The sequence below is a fragment of the Pan troglodytes genome, chromosome 7 (genome assembly GCF_028858775.2).
Source record: "Pan troglodytes isolate AG18354 chromosome 7, NHGRI_mPanTro3-v2.0_pri, whole genome shotgun sequence".
NCBI lineage: Eukaryota > Metazoa > Chordata > Mammalia > Primates > Hominidae > Pan > Pan troglodytes.
In genome coordinates, this window is record NC_072405.2 from 140423592 (window position 1) to 140441178 (window position 17587).

Consider the following 17587-nt stretch of genomic DNA (forward strand, 5'->3'; position numbering starts at 1 on the left):
CACTTAAAAAACCATCAGATTCCGTGAGACTCACTCATTATCAAGAGAACAGCATGGGGGAAACTGCCCCCATGACTCAATTAACTCCACCTGGTCCCGCCCTTGACATGTGGGGATTATGGAAATTACAATTCAAGGTGAGATTTGGGTGGGGACATGGAGCCAAACCCTATCAACCTGCCTGCCAAACTCTCTTTTATCAAGACTCAGCTCGGCTGCTACCCCATAAGCAGTATTCTCTAGACCTGACAGTCAAAGCAGCAGCTTCACTGAGCATGTGGGCCCAGGCCTAAGTGCCAGACCTGGAGAGGTTGGCAATGTTCTGCACAGAGCAGGCCATCTATAAGTGTTAACCTGAAACCAGCATCCTCTACATCAAGGAAGGGATATATGCCCAGGAGTTAAAAGTATGGGTACAAAGTTAATCACAGCAAAATCTGTTTTGGTCTCTGATACTGCACTTAAGTGATTTCTGGAGAAAAGTTTTGAAGGTAGAGCATTTAAATTTAAGATGGACGTTGTCAGGACTTCTTACAACAGAAGAAGCAATGGCTTTGGGGTCAGATGATTATGACCAAGAATCTGTGTTCTGGCAAGTCATTTAACTTCTCTTGGCCTCAGTTTGCTCATGTGTAAATGGGCAAATAATACAGATAGGACATGTGAAACTACCCAGCAAAGTGTGGGGCAGTTAGCATGTGCTCAAGAAATCATTCTCTTCCCCGGAGCTGCATAACTTTGTCATATAAGGAACTGTTTCCTTTGCAGAGGGATACAGATTCTTTGTAGATATTTTTGAAAAGGTATTTCATTTTCACTTTTAACATAAAGGGAATTTAATCTTTATGCTTTAAAAAAATGTGAGTTTTGCTCGGGTGACAGGTACACCAAGATCCCAGAAATCACCACTAAATAACTTATCCATGTAACCAAAAACCACCTGTATTCCAGAAACTACTGAAATAAACATTTTTTAAAAATAAGAGAACACTAATTAAATCTCTTCCCAATTTTTTTTTTAAAGGTGAGTTTCAATGAGAATGCTCTACATCTGTGTTTTCCAATATGGTAGCCACTAGTCACATCTGGCTATTAAAAATTAAATGAAAAATTCTGTTCCTGAAGTCTCATAAGCCATATTTCAAGTGCTCGGTAGCCACGTGTGGCCAATGGGTACCATGTAGATGGTAAAGAGTATGAACATTTCCACCATAGCAGAAAGTTCTACTGGACAACACTCTAGAAAAAGAATAAGCAAATATTTGAACAGCACAAAAGAAATACTGAAGAACACATTATAAATTTTAGGGAGAAAGACGGAACTGTTTTAGTTTGAAATGGCATTGATAAAAATGAAAATTCCTGCCAATTACAAGGCTGAAGACTCCAAACAAATTTACTTTCCTTCTGCTTCAATTATTCAGACTGTTACATACCCAGATTCTAAGCAAAATCAATGTAATAATTGCTTTAATCTGTAGCATAATCCCATTTTTGTAAACAAAACAAACCAGATACATGAATCTAGTAATCATCTAAGTGAGGAGATTACAGGGTTTTTTCATTCTTCCTTAACTTCAGTTTCTAATTTTTTTCTTAAGGATATCACGTATTAATCAGTTAAAACAAAATTAAAGAGTCAACATTTTCTCTGGGATGAATAATTTGGAGGCAAGCCCCTTGCAGAAAGTAATTTCAGGGAGGGCCAAGTTCTAGTTTTGGTAAGAAATAGGAGCAGGAAAGGAGGACGAGTTGTAGAAGAATAAAATAACCATGGCAGTCATTAGCAATGTATCAGTGACACCATAAAAAGCAAAGGGTGACATGCTGTCATCTGCACTGTCCCTCTGAGCTTCATTCTCTTCTCCTTGAGGGTCACAGTTCCAGCTGTGGACAGGGTAGACAGAGAGCCACCACGACCTGCCAAAACATTTCACAGAGGCCAGTGGCTTCTCTGTTCCTCCTTTCTCTCTTCTGTTTTAGCTGGTCCTAGTTCAGTGGACATGCAAGGGCTACTGCACACATGGCTCATGCCTGTAATACCAGCACTTTGGGGGGCCAAGGCAGGACGATTGCTTGAGCCCAGGAGTTTGAGACCAGCCTGGACAACATGGTGAAGCCCTGTCTCTACAAAAAAAATACAAACATTAGCCGGGCGTGGTGGTACATGCCTGTAGTCCCTGCTACTTGGGAGACTGAGGTGGGTGGATCGCTTGAACCCAGGAGGTTGAAGCTGCAGTGAGCTAGGATTGTACCACTGCACTCTAGGCTGGGTGACAGAGTGAGACTCTGACTCAAAAAGAAAAAAAAATAAATAAAAAGGCCGGGTGTGGTGGCTCACGCCTGTAATCCTAACACTTTGGGAGGCCGAGATGGGTAGATTGCCTGAGCTCAGGAGTTCGAGACCAGCCTGGGCAACAAGGTAAAACCCTGTCTCTACTAAAAAAAAAAAAAAAAAAAAAAAAAAAATTAGCTTGGCGTGGCAGCATGCGCCTGTAGTCCCAGCTACTTGGGAGGCTGAGGCAGGAGGACTGCTTGATGTTTGAACCCAGTAGGTGGAGGGTGCAGTGAGCAGAAATCACGCCACTGTACTCCCACCTGGGTGACAGAGTGGCAAGACTCCGTCTCCAAAAAAAAAAAAAAAAAGGCTTAGGAGTCAAAACCATATCATATTTTGTATTTTGGCTCTAAACCTTACTATACGTGGTAACCTTGGGCAGTTATTCACCCTGTCTGAATAACAGAATGCTCATCTCCAAAGTGGACATTTTCTAGTTTCAAGGAGCATCAGATGAGCTACTACAGATAAAAGTGTTGTTAGCTGGAAAGTGAAGCACATGTGTGAGTTCTGACTACCTATCACTACACTTAACACATAAATCTTCCAAATAGAAGGGAAAATTACCTCGAGGATGTCTCATTTATCTCTTAGCCACTTTCTCTATAAATTACTGTAACATAACAAGATCTTCAAAAATCAGTAACAGTAACAGTAATGGCAGCTAACATGTAACTGAGTATTTACTCTGTACCAGTCACCGCACTATTATACACAATTCATGGAATCTCTTTTTAGTCTCGTCACAGAACCAACCATGCAACTAGGTTCAGAACTTTCAGCCCCACCCCTCCTCCCACCTCTGGGGAGGGCAGAGGGGCTGGAGATTGGGCGAATAACCAACAGCCAATGATTTAATCAATCATGCCTATGTAATAAAACCTCTATAAAATCTTCTAAACGAAGAGGTTTAGAGAGCTGCTGAGTTAGTGAACATATGCCATCTTTTGTGTCTGGCTTCTTTCACTTAGCATTAATGTTTTAAATGTTCACCCATATGTAACATGTATCAATATTTCATTCACATTCAGCATTGTGGCTGAACAATGTTCCATTTTGATATACCACATTTTGTTTAACCTTTTATCAACTGATGGATATCTGGGTGTTTCCGTGTTTTGTTTATTGTAAATAACGCTGTTATAAATATTCATGTACACATTTTATTTAAATAATTCTATGCTTAACTTTGTGAGAAATTCCCAAACCGTTTTCCAAAGAAGTTGCACCATTTACATTCCTACTGGCAATGCATAGGTTGCAATCTTCCCACATCCTCACCAAGACTTTTTTTGTTTTAATTACAACAATCCCAGTGGGTGTGAAGTGCTATTTCATTGAGGTTTTGATTTGTACTTAACACTGACTAATGATGTTGAGCACCTTTTCACGTGTTTTTCTGGCCATTTGTGTGTGTGTGTGTACAATTTTTTTAATATACAGAGTCTTGCTTTGTTGCCTAGGCTGGAGTAAGTCATTATGGCTCACTGCAGCCTTGATCTCCCGGGCTCAAGCGATCCTCCCACCTTGGCCTCCCAAGTAGGTGGGAACATAGGCGTGTGCCACCACACCTGGGTAATTTTTTATTTTTATTTTTTGTAGAGACAGGGTCTCCCTGTGTTGCCCAGGCTGGTCTCGAACTCCTGGGCTCAAGTGATCCTCCTGCATCGGCCTCCTAAAGTGCTAGGATTATAGGTGTGAGCCAGCACACCTGGACTGTTGTTGAGTTTTTTTTTATATATTCTGGAGATCAGACTCTTATCAGAAAAATATTTTGTAAATATTTTCTCCTATTCTGTGGGTTGTCTTTTACTTTCTTGATAATATACTTCCATCAACAAAAGTTTTTAATTTTGAAGTCCAATTTATATTTTTATTTGGTTTCCTGTGCTTACTTTGTCTGCTGTGACACATTTACTAAGCGTTTATTAAATGAATGAACATGACTTTGAGCAAAATACTGATCCTTTCTGAGCTACAATTTCTTGAGTGTTGGGAATATTAAATGAGAAAACACATGTAAGGAACTTAGAGGCAGGGCCTATATAATTCGTCCCAGAAAATAAGCTCTCGGTAAATGTTAGCTATTATTCTTATTATCTGTAAAATGACAGATAATAAAGCAATGTTTATAAATGCTGTTAACTCTGCAGGTCATAATGACACTTGTGAGGGGGTAAAAGGAGCAGGTGAACTGGAGGATATGTCTGTTTGGAAAGCAGCATGTTCCCGACAATGTTCATGTCTGAAATTGAGCAGTAATTAGTGAGTGAGCTGAAATGAGTTGGAAACAGTTAAAAGCCCTTCTTTTCTGTTCCCTTTATTTATTTCTCCAGTGTAGTAGCTTTATCCACACTGAAGTGTCGTGACTATTACTACCTAGGCAAATTCACTGTTGAATACCAGCTGACTTTGTACTGAAAATCACTTTGGGAACTGAAGTAAGTACTGAGAAGAATAAATCTTAAAAACAAAACAAAACAAAAAACACCTACATAGAGAATGCTTAACAGGTCCATACAATATGCCTATTAAGAGTTTTGAGGAACTGACAGAAGTAGAAAAGAATAAAGGAAACTACTCTGGCTTCTTGCTATGATAGAGTTCTTGGGGTTCAACCATGGAGTAACTTTTAGTTGAATCCCCTTATAACATGGTTCTACTACTTGATGTCTCAGAACATCTCTCTCCCTACAAGGTTTTTACTGTGTAGGGTTTTCTTCTGATGATCTCTCTCTGACCTAGGGGACATTCGTCTACCAGATTGCAATCTGGTAACAAAATCCTAGCTATCCTCCAAGTTCAATGACAAGTCCCACCACCTCCTTCAAGGTGCTAATACCTTCTCCTCAGTCCTCCTGGTCAGATGTCTCTCTTCCTGTTTTTTTTTTTTTTCTTTTGAGACAGAGTTTTGCTCTTGTTGTCCAGGCTGGAGTGCAATGGCGTGATCTCGGTTCACTGCAACCTCCGCCTCCTGGATTCAAGCGATTCTCCTGCCTCAGCCTCCCAAGTAGCTAGGATTACAGGTATGCGCAACCACACCTGGCTAATTTTGTACTTTTAGTAGAAACAGGGTTTTGCCATGTTGGTCAGGCTGGTGTTGAACTCCTGTAATCTAATAATCCACCTGCCTCAGCCTCCCAAAGTGCGGGGATTACAGGCGTGAGCCACCGCGCCCAGCCGGCTCTCTTCCTCTTGATGCTCCATGGTACCCGTCACTGTCCAGCCCCATTATGATTAATAATGGATCTGACTTACTTCCTATACCTGGACAATTAACTCCTGAGCGGAAAAGCCTTGCTTTATCTCTGTCCCAGAACTGGGCACAGTAGCTGATCTTTGGTAAAAGACTAATACATATTTGTGGAAAGGGAAAAAGCAAAGAATAAGAGAATAAAGGGAGGATGCATTAGCTATACAAGTTAGAATCACCATTACTAGCGAAGGCTAATATATGTATACTTTACAAAGCATCTTCTATTTTGCAAAACTCTTGTTTGTGTAGGCCAAACTCTTCCTTATAAACTTAGAGAATTTAACGTGAAAATAGATTTCTAAAGTCAGGTGAAATCAGTTTTGCTGCCAAAGTACTGCAGAATTCAGGAGACTGAGAGATTCACTTATTTCTTTAAAACTTTCAAAGGAATTAAATGTTTCCAGGAAAACTAAATTTGATGAAAGATAAAAAATTCCACCCAATACTAAAATCAGGGACCATTAGAACACAGGCCAAAGTTTCATAACTGCCCAACCACACTACAAAGCCAAAAGTAAGTTAGTTAATCCAGGTCTTCAATAAACAAACTTAATCTTAAGAAGGTGAAAACTTTCTACTTCAATATATTATTTTTATTTTTGAAAGACACTTATATAAGGTAGAATTTACTTTGAAAAAAAAGTTATCATCAAATTTATGTAAACAACAATTTGATCATCAAAAAGGTTTTCCTTAAGAGAAATATCCTAGACAATAAAATATATAAATAAATAATTTTAAATGCCACTTAGAATCATCACAGCTGTCAACACATACAAGGTCGCAGGCACTGGGCTAAGCATTCCACATGCATTCTTTTTCACTTTTTACAGCCTTACAAAAACCCTAAGGTGGTTGCTACAGAATCGTAACCCAACTTGACGAGTGAGTATACTGAGGTTTAGTGAAGTACCTGATTAAGAATACAGTTAACTAGCTGCAGAGCCAAAATGTTGACTCATCTAATTTGTCTAATCCAAGCTTTGTGCTTTTGACATAATATTAATGCTGACCTCCTTAAAAGTTTTAGTTGAATACAGGTATCTTTCTAAATATAACTATTGAAAAGAATAAGAAAGATCAAAGGAAATTATGAATTTAACTTTTTTGAGAGTATTTTATCTAGTCCAAACGACCTTTACATTATTTTGCTTATGAGAGCTGTCCATTCCACTTCTGGAAGGTCCTTGCATTATTTTCGGTATAATTTCCATCAACGAATACAGACTTTACTAATACAGACTTTACTTTTCTGGTAGAGTCTCCATGTGTAGCTGGCACATTTTCACACACAGACTCTACCAGAAAACCCATGAAAGTTAACCCAATAAGTAAACAAGCAAATGTGGCACCACAGAATCACAAACATAACAAAAAGATAGCCCTGCAATATAGGCAAACAAAAATGGTGCCAGTGTAGAACAATGGTATTTCTCAAAATATAACACAAAATATAGGAATCCATGTACAAATGCAAAGTATTCTTAATGCCCAAACTATTTAAATTCACTTAATTTAGATGAAACAAAACAAAACTGAAGACTCCAGGTGGAAATACATGGTGCAAATGGTGCAATAATAGGCCAAGGCAGGTGGATCGCGAGGTCAGGAGATCAAGGCCATCCTGGCCAACATGGTGAGACCCCGTCTCTACTAACAATACAAAAAAAAAATTAACTGGTTGTGGTGGCGTGTGCCTGTCATCCCAACTACTGGGGAGGCTGAGGCAGAAGAATTGCCTGAACCCAGGAGGCGGAGATTAGAGTGAGCCGAGACTGCACCACTGCACTCCAGCCAGGCAACAGAGTGAGACTCCGTCTCAAAGGAAAAAAAAAAAAGGCAAAATGCCAAGTAAGAGAGTCAGGGTAGGGGGTCATCAGAAAGGACTCTTCAGTGACAGGGGATCATGCATCTGTAATAAGAGCTTCACAGGCGATCAAATTTAGGAAGAAGTATTTGTAAGTATTTGTCTTCTTGTAAGGAAGACAATATTTTTAAGCCCTAATTTGAGCTACTGATTTGTATAAAACACTGAAGATGGAAGACACTATTTCTTATCCATTTAGCTGAAAAAGGTCATTATATCACTTTATTTAGTCACGAGATGAAGAAAAGATATGAAGAGGATTAAGACAAATAATGAAGTACAGGGGGCAGTACTTGGGCTAATAACAATGCTTGCAATATTCTACTCACTTGCACTGTGCATGGTAATACTTTATAAGATTCTGCAGCAGATCCACACCCTTTTTGGTCTTGATTTCATTAACTTTAATGAGATACTGTGAAAATAAAACAGGGTTTTGTGTTGATTAATTCCAGAAGGGGCTCTTCAGCCATGGGTTCCGGTGGCTGAACATCACCCCTGAATCTGCACAAGTTACCAAGCCTTGGTGTCCTTTAGACAGTTTAGAGAATGCCGATTTCGCAGTCACAAAGTGTTCAAAACAAATTGACTAGAGTGTTAGCATTTTATAAATTATTTTATGATTAGTTTACTCGACAAGCAGAAATAAAACACAGCAAAACATTCTAGAATTATTATTTCCCCTTGGTGCAGTGGATCTCAAACGTATAGTTTATGTGGTCAAAAACTGGAAAGATTGATTGTTTTTTGCAGAAAGTACGCAGAATAGCATTCTCACCAAAGAATATACCATAGGATATTGAAACTTTAGGAAAAAGAGGTGAATCAGCAAGAATTTTTACTACTCAAAAATTAAAGAATAAAAGTAAGAATAACCCACTAATTTATTCAGGTAACTAAACACAGTAGTGTACTTGTACCGTGTACTGGTCAAGATTTTCTATTGACACTGTTTGCTCACTTGTTTTATTCTGTGAAAAGGTTCATGAGCACACAAACTCAAGGAGCCAAAGGGTTATGAAACAGAAAAAAGAAAGAGAGAAAGAGAATGAGAGAGAGAGAGGTGAGAAAGAGAGAGAGAGAAAGAAAGGAGAGAGAGGGAGGGAAGGAAGGAAGGGAGGGAGGGAGGGGAAGGGGAAGGGGAAGGGGGAAAGAGAAAGAGAAGGAGGGAATAGAGAGAGAAAGAGAGGAAGAAGGAAAAGGAAAGGAGAAAAAAATCTAGGGAAGGAAAAAAATTTGACAAAGTTCTCCACTTTAATATTTTCTGAAAACTGCAAAAGAAACTCTTACTCAACAGCCGTGTCAGAACAGGTTGGTTTCTAGGTCAAGAAGTGTTCATGTTCAATTGGAATTCAGTTTGAGAACCACTGCTCTAAGTTTAAGGCAGCATGCTTTTTGTTGCATTTTTCGTGAAATCGACTTTCTTAATGACAACTTCATTTGAGTTTTCATTCAAACTGGACATATGGTTAAAAAAACATGCTCTAAACATACACCAATAAAACTTAATATTCACCAGTGTTACCTCTCACCAATGTTTTCCTCCCACAACCACTCACAAGCAACATTAAGGTTCTCACCAAAGAATCCTGTTTTGGCTTAAACAGCCCCATAGGGCCAAGGCTCAAAATATGAGACAACAGTGCAATGGCAGGTTCCCAAAAGGCTTGGAGAAAAATGGAGATTAGAATCCTTAAGAAACAGTTTCCTCTCTAATAATCAAACACAGTCTGCCTTTAAGCATAAAGACTGCTGACTAGCAGGAAAAGATCACAGTTGTTATAATTCTAGGCAAATGATGGAAAAGTCCATTCTTACTTCACACATTTGGAGCTGAAAGAGGCGCCTTTCCTTCTCCATTTCTTCCGCAATCTCCGCTCCTGTTATCTCTGTGCGGATCATCCCATGTTGTTTTGCGTGCTCTCTTTTCTCTTTCTCAATTTTTGTACTGTAATTAAAGCCAATGCCATTATTTAAAAAAAAAAAAAATACACTCATGTACAATACCAACAGCAGACCCTAATACAAACTATGGATTTGGGGTGACGATGTGTCTATGTAGGTTCATCAGTTGTATCAATTGTACCACTCTGGTGGGGGTCAGTGATAACGGGGGAGGCTGTGCATGTGTGGGGGGAGGGAGCATATGGGAACTCTCTGTATCTTCTGCTCAAGAAGGAAGTCTACTAAAAACAAACCACACTCATGTCTTCCCGTTAACAAAAGCCACTGATTATTAATTCCTAAAGTTAAAAGGCAAGAATTCTTAAGTTGGTAGAATCAATCAGAAGTAAAAGCCTACATTCAAACAGAACACACACACTGTATGGATTTTCATATGGGAAGCCTCTTACATTCTTCCTTTGATCTTACACATGACAGATTCATATACATTCTCTTAAATTTTGGTAGGCATGAAGAAATTTTGATAGTTTACCTACTATTGGGTAAAGCACTTTATAATAAAAGAATCAGAAAGTTGGAGACATGAGGCTTTCCTTGAATATCGACAGCTTGCAAGACTTCAATTATTTCAAATAATTAAAGTATATAATGGGTCTTTGTGGGTATGCACAAAATTTAGTCAAAGGTAATTTCCAACATTCCTCTAAACTTGAGCTATTTCCACATTCCAAGAATACATTTTAATCAGTCAACCACTTGTCACTGGAATGTACAAAATTCAAAAGAAATCCTAATTTGGAATCCTATCACAATGTTCTTCTGTGTGTGGGGAGGGGGCCAGGGGAAACGAGGTGATAAAGAAGAAAGGCCCACATTAAACATACAGTAGCTGACGCTAGTGCTCGGCTCTGATAGATGATACTCTGGTAATAATACCAAAGATTATAGCCTGCTTTCCAAAAATCATTAACCTGAAAATGGACTTCTAATTTCAGAAACAACCTGTAATTTCTAGCTGTGAATGCAAAGACTAACTGATTTATCCGTCAAGTCTTCTTTAAGTTATGGTGGTGGTAGGGGAAACCAACCCTGAAGAAAGCCAACATCCTTACCTATACACAGACATAGTGGAAAATCCACCGATCAAGCCAATGAAAAATCTACTTATAAACCCAGTCGGGATTGACTCTAATACCCTAATGCTATTATATTTAAGAAACTCTTTAATCATGCCACCTTGGCAGTCGAAGAGGCATAAAAGGGATTTTAACAGAAAGAATAAATCTCAGCTCTTTCTCCACTGATGTGGGTGGGAAGAGAAGAAATATGGAGGGACAGGCATAACTTAATAATAAGCCTTTCAATTTACCATGGTGACTTAAACATACATGTCTTTATTTCTTCTTCCTTCAGTGATCCCACTAAAATGAGAGTAAAGGCATAAGAACAGATAATCTCCCAAAGACAAGAATTGAAGACAAAAAAGGATGACGGAATTCAATAAATATTTGGAAGAGCAAGGCTGAAGGGAGAAGGAGAGCACCTCAAACTATAGGGCTCTCTGTCTCCCTCACTTACATAGCTTCCAAAATGCCACCATATGTGATTACTAAGCAGGAGCGTGAAAGAACTGCAAGGTTCTGAGACAAACCTCAGACACTGACATTTGGAAAACCCCTAACAAAAGAGCTGCCTTCACATCCTAAAACTTGAAACCTAAAAAGAAGGCTTTCTGCTTTCTTGGAGAAAGCAGATCTCTAATGATGCATATAAACTTTTAGTCTTTGGGTACCTTGCTCTGAAATATGAATGCACCCAAAGATTATAAGTCTCCAAAATGAAAGTGAGAGTGAAAGTATTAATAACAAAAGGGGGAGGGTTGGGAAGGAACCAGAGGCACTAAGGAAGCAGATAAAACATTTTACAAAATGTCATTAAATCTTCAGCTAAAATATTGCATCTATGAAACAAGAAATAGAAACTATAAAAAGGCAAAAAAAAAAAAAAAAAAAAAAAACAACCCAATTGAGCAAAAGAGCTCTTAGAAATTTAAAATGACAGCCAAAATAAAAAAGCTAACTGAAACAGTGGGGAAAAAACACTGAAAAAATAACCTAAAATATAATATAAATAGAACAGAAAAGAGAAGAAAATTTTAAGAACTGTCTAGGAAGTCAAATATTATATAATGAAAATTCCCGAAAGAGGAATAAAAGAAAAAACAGGAAGAATTACAAGAAGTTTCCAGGAGTGATGAACTAAAACTTGTAAACAGAAAGACTGCAAACAGAATGCACATACCGTGGCACTTGAAGACTCTTCGTAAAACCTTTTACAGAGACAAGACCTTACATTCTCTAACCAAAAATAAATGCAACAAACAACAACCACATATCACATACAAATAAATGGGAATCAGAAAGGTATCAGATTTTTTTTTTTATTAGCAATACTGGAAAGTAGAAAACAATGGAACAATGCCTTCAACATTTAGAGATAAAATTATTATTATTATTGTTATTATTTTTGAGACAAAGTCTCACTTTCTTGCCCAGGCTGGAGTGCAGTGGTCCCATCTCGGCTCACTACAACCTCTGCCTCCTGGGTTCAAGCGATTCTCCTGCCTCAGCCTCCTGAGTAGCTGGGACTACAGGAACCCGCCACCACGCCCAGCTAATTTTTGTATTTTTTAGTAGAGACAAGGTTTTGCCATGTTGGTCAGGCTGGTCTCAAACTTTCGACCTCAAGCGATTTGCCCACCTTGGTTTCCCAAAGTGCTGGGACCACAGGCATGAGCCACCGTGCCTGAAAATTATTATAAAATCAGTATTTTATACTGATTTACCACTTTTATAAAAGTGATTTATAACTATCACTTTTTGTGGTGGCAGAATGAAGATAATTTTGGAAACACAAAACCTCAACTCTTTGCCTCCTTTAGAGCTGTTCTCTGAAAACTACTGGAGGTAATGGGCCACCAAAATATGGAACTATACTAGTCAAGAGGAATTAGATTTAAAACAAAAGAGAGTCAAACGCCATCCCAGGATGGCAGCTGTACTGCTGATCTAAAGAGCTCTGCAAAGGGATGTCTCCAGGAAAGAAGAAGCTGACACAATTTAATACTAATAGATATATAATCATGCTAATAAAATACATAATGTACTTTATAAACAGAAATATTATTGACAGGTGTCTGACATCTGCTAGTGCAGATAAGAATTCACAGGAGATTCACACAGAACTAAGCAAATGAAGAAATGAGGCCATTATGTCATTAAGAAAAAGCAAACAACTGTACTCTAAGAACAGAAATTCAATCCTATTCTACCATTCAGATTAGCAATGAATGCTTATACCTATAAAAATGTAAACACTGAAACTAGTTTAATAAAAATTGTTCTATTAACCACAATGGATGAACAAGGGTGCAAAAGTGATGGGGTGTCTATGCAAGGGAATGTAATCCTCGTCTACCACAGCAATACATCACAGCTAAAGCTAGAAAGAGCAAGAGAATACTGAGGAACGTGTAGATAAGTCAGGAAGCAGGTAAAAGAGTTGGAAAAAGGGGAGGGACTAACAGGATCAAGAGGGGCAGGCAGAAGGCCACTGTGTTTCCATTAGAAGCACATTTGTTGCCTACTTAATATTTTCCCTGTCATGATTTGTAAAGAACCCTGTACATAAAATCACTGAGGTATGACATAAAATCACTGAGTTTAGATTGTGGAGGACAATACAGATAAGTGAGAAGTGCTACAAAGGGTACCTGGTCCATCCTAGAATGCTCTGTTCTATGATAAACTTTAACAATGTTGAAGCCACTGTTATTTGGGATTTCCATTACATGCTGACAGAGTAAGTCTTAACTAGTAAAAGCACTATCTGATGTTTTAGTTTACGCACATTTATCACTTTGACCAAATGAAATCTGATTCTTAAAGAACTTAGTAGAAACTATTTATTGTGTGACTTCCCTATGCTAAACACTGTGACAACTGCTTCAACACACTACCTTATCTCGTCCTCACAAAAACCCTGAGAAGTAGGTAATTTTTATATTATTTTACAAGTAAGGATCATCAAAATTAAGTATTTTGGCTCAATGTCACAAAACTGGTAATGATTTCTAAGTCTGTGATCTAAATCATTACAAACTTCACTGCCTCCAGAGTTCCAAATGGAAGACCACAGAAAACGTCCAGCCTTCTCCATTATCAAAACTAATAAATGAACTTTTTTGTGTGGAGTCATTTTGTTTTCTCTAACTTATAACAGCATAAGTCCCAGTACATCAAAGAGACAAATGCTTGTTTTCTTTCTTTCCTGCACCACTATACTTTAGTGACAAAGAAGTCTATCTTAGGAAAATTGTTGACAGGGATTTACTAAGCAAACAAACAAAACCTGCCTTCATAAGGTCTTAAATTCAGGAGGCACTCAACTTGCTATTCCTGTTATACATTTCCAGGTCTGAATAATTCTTTTATTTCTTCAATGAAATAGTACATAAACTATGAGTCATTAGGCACTGGTAGAATAACACCATATATAAGAATAATGTGGTTGTGGTCTTCACCAAATTTAGATTGTAGAGGACAATACAGAAAAATGAACAGCCAGGCCGGGCATGGTGGCTCACGCCTGTAATCCCAGCACTTTGGCTGAGGCAGGTGGATACCTGAGGCCAGGAGTTAGAGACCAGCCTGGCCAAAATGGCGAAACTCCGTCTCTACTAAAAATACAAAAAATTAGCTGGGTGTTGGTGGCAGGCACCTGTAATCCCAATTACAAGGGAGGCTGAGGCAGGAGAATAGCTTGAACCCAGGAGGCAGAGGCTGCAGTGAGACGAGATTGCGCCACTGAACTCTAGCCTGGGCAACAAGAGTGAAACTCCGCCTCAGAAAAAAAGAAAAAAAGAAAAAGAAAAAGAAAAAAAAAGAAAAGCCAGACAAGTTCATATGTTGAGTGAGAAGTACAAGGAAGAGCACCTGTACCATCTTAGAATGCTTTATATTCTAAGTCATTTATAATACTAAGCACCAGATACTTCTAGGTCTTCAGCCAACAGAGATTTAAAAAATATAAATAAAGTTGTACTACCTAATAATTGTAGTACTTTAGTTGACAAAGCACATATTACATCATGTTTCGTTGTTCCTATATCCTACAAAGAAGACATATTCTACAAGTGTAGAACAAGGTTTTTTTCTTCCCCCTTTGTCCTTCCATTTTCTAAGTACTTAATTCTATTCCACTCCAAGTTCATGCACTGTTGTCTCTGGGCAGCGGCAGTACTTCGCTTACAAGTTGAGTACTCATGACCCACTTTTCATACAGAAAGACTCATAGCCCACAGCATTCATTTATCAGTTGACCATTTTAAGAACGTTTTTGTTCTCTGCTGCATTTAGAACTGTCAATGTACGGATATATTCCTAAGACAGCAAGTCCCTAACAATGCACTTTTCACATAATTACAAAAGTAGTTTGGGAAAAACTACTTTTTTTAATCCTGAATTTGTTTTTCTTTTGCTTGTTTTTATCCTGCTGCTATTGCTGCCTACAGAAACGTTTTATTCTCTTATGTTTATAGTTGTCCAAGACTTTTATTAAAAGCTTTAAAAATACATATCTCCTCCCACCCCACCCTACTGCTTGGTGTTACAAATGTCTCAGGGTAATAATAATAAAGGAATGTGGTATGATACACACAGTATCAAGACGGGCCGAGCACCCTGCAAAGTGCTTATTGTCCTAATCCCTAACAAGAACTCCACGAGGTTGGTGGTCTGACTTCAGTGCCCATGCTATGCTGAGGCTCTGTGGTCAGACAGACCTGGAGTGAATGCTAGCTGGACACGTAACTAGCTTTCTAGCCTTTCATGAGCCCCTTAGCCTCTCCAGGTTTCAGTTTCCCTGATGTATATAAACAGAGAGTAAAGCTGTACAGATAGTTTCCTGTGAAGAGGTCATACATGCAAAAAACACTTAGTGCGGGTCCTGGCAGGCACCAAGATGTCACAGTATTAGCTGTTACTTTTATTATTTCCCAATTTTTATACTATACAGAAACATAAATGGTCCATAATTACATGCTATCTATAATGAGAGTCATAGCCCTATAACTTGATAGTACTAGCAGCCATAAATGCCAGAACAACTGATAGTAAAAGTACCTCTCCCTTCAGACAAATAGCAGAGGACATGCAACCACTTTAGGTCAGTGTACCCAACCTCTTAGCCCTAATAAGGATATGCTAGAGGATATACTAAACAGGTTTTTGTTGAGAAGTTATTAGTTAAGGGCTCTGTCCTTTTTCCAGTTAAGTTTTTTTTGTTGTTGTTCAAAATTCACAACAATATTAAAAAACAAACAAAAACTCTAAACAAAAAACCACTTACAACTTTGTCTCATAATCTTTCCAGGCTTTGTCAAATGGCTTCTTGAGATCCTTAGAAACGAGAAAATGAAATTAAAATTGCATCTACTTTTGCTGAAAATTAATAAATAGTTTTGAAATGACATCTTAGCAAGAATTGTTTCCTTTATAGGACACTGGGAACTTCACTTTATGCACGTTACACCATTTTTTTTTTTTTTTTGACAGGGTCTCACTCTGTTGCCTAGAATGGAGTGCAGTGCCACAATCACAGCTCACTATAGCCTTGAACTCCCAGGCTCAATCGATCTTCCCACCTCAGCTTCCTGAGTAGCTAGAACTACAGGCACTCATCACCACCCCTGGCTAATTCTTGTACTTCTTCTGTAGACATGGGGGTCTTATTATGTTGCCCAGGCTGGTCTTGAACTCCTGGGCTCAAGCAATTTACCCGCCGCCATGGTCTCCCAAAGTGCTCAGATTATAGGCATGACCACTGTGCCTGGCCAACATCAAACCATGTGTTATATACACAAGAAGCCTGAGAGAGGAAAGAAGGGTAAGCGCCCTGGTCATGCTGATGAAGCAGGAGCCCGAGGTTCAGAAGGGCTGGGTCCCCAGTGGTCACACTGTGGGAGCCAAGACTCGGGCTTAGCTTCTCTCTCCCACCCATGGAGGACCTTTCCAATCTTCTTGAAAGTGCCTAATCTCGTTCCTCTGTCAATACCATTATTTGAAGAGGCACATTTTTTCCAATGATCATTTTCCAAGAGCATTTTTAACGCTGAAAATGTTCAAAGAGTCTTTCAAATACAAGTACTACTATGATCTTGAAAGAGGAAAAAAAAAATTAATCCTTTCAAGTTAAAGTGAAAATCAAATTTCTGAACACTTACTCCTTTGACTCCCTTTAGGTCTCCTTTTAACAAAGAATCCAAGGTGAAGATCACATTGTGGCTCAAACCCTGGAGCTGAAAAAGCAAAGGGAAGATGGGAGATGGTTAAAAAATAAAGTCCACATGAACAATAAAACCAGCTACTATTGACTGAGCATTTTCCACACACCAGGCTCTGTTGAAGGGCTTTCCATGCATTATTTCACTGAACCTACATGACACCTCTGTAGGTTAGGCAACACAATTATCACTACTTTGCAGCTGAGGGAACAGAGGTGGAGTCATTTGTGCAGAACCATAAAGCATGTGAGTGAGGAGCTAAGATTTGAATTTAGGCAGTGTAGGCTGGGCATGGTGGCTTATGCCTGTAATCCCAGCACTTTGGGAGGCTGAGGCAGGCGGATCACTGGAGGTCAGGAGTTCGAGACCAGCCTGGCCAACATGGGGAGACACCGTCTCTGCTAAAAATACAAAAATTAGCCAGGTATGGTGGTGTACAACTGTAGTTCCAGCTACCTGGGAGGCTGAGGCAGGAGAATCATTTAAACCTGGGAGGCGGAGGTTGCAGTGAGCCGAGATCACCACTGCATTCCAGCCTGAGTGAGAGACTCTCTCAAAAAAAAAAAAAAAAAAAAAAAAAAAAAAAAAAAGAAAATTGAATTTAGGTGGTGTAGCTCCAGAGCTTGTGTTCTTAAACACTATACTACAGTACACGTATATGTGTACAAATAATTCCTCATATCATTTTAGCACTTCCATTAACACCTCTGCCAAAATTGTAGCTCGTACGGTGAATTTTCTTCAACTGCTTCTGTCAGAGTAAGGAGGGCTTTTCTCATTTCCTTTTCACTTTTTTTTATAGCATGTATCATTATCTGAAATTACTGTGTTTGGATTTTTTTTTGCTCAGATTTATCTTTTAATTTTTAGTTTTTATGG

General features: G+C 38.7%; 1 protein-coding gene across 13 annotated transcripts in view; it reads right to left on the reverse strand.

Moving 5' to 3' along the window:
* Positions 1-17587, reverse strand: part of ASAP1 (ArfGAP with SH3 domain, ankyrin repeat and PH domain 1) — a 391937-nt gene that overhangs the window by 119109 nt on the left and 255241 nt on the right. For 12 of the 13 annotated variants that reach the window (XM_063817373.1, XM_054657023.2, XM_009455915.5 and 9 more), the window contains 4 exons: positions 16649-16723; positions 15775-15824; positions 9280-9409; positions 7791-7876 (listed from right to left, as the gene is read on the reverse strand). In XM_063817373.1, the coding sequence (XP_063673443.1) occupies positions 7791-7876; positions 9280-9409; positions 15775-15824; positions 16649-16723 (341 nt within the window). Of the gene's footprint in view, positions 1-7790; positions 7877-9279; positions 9410-15774; positions 15825-16648; positions 16724-17587 lie in introns of those variants that run through there. The other variant, XM_054657026.1, reaches the window with a different exon arrangement.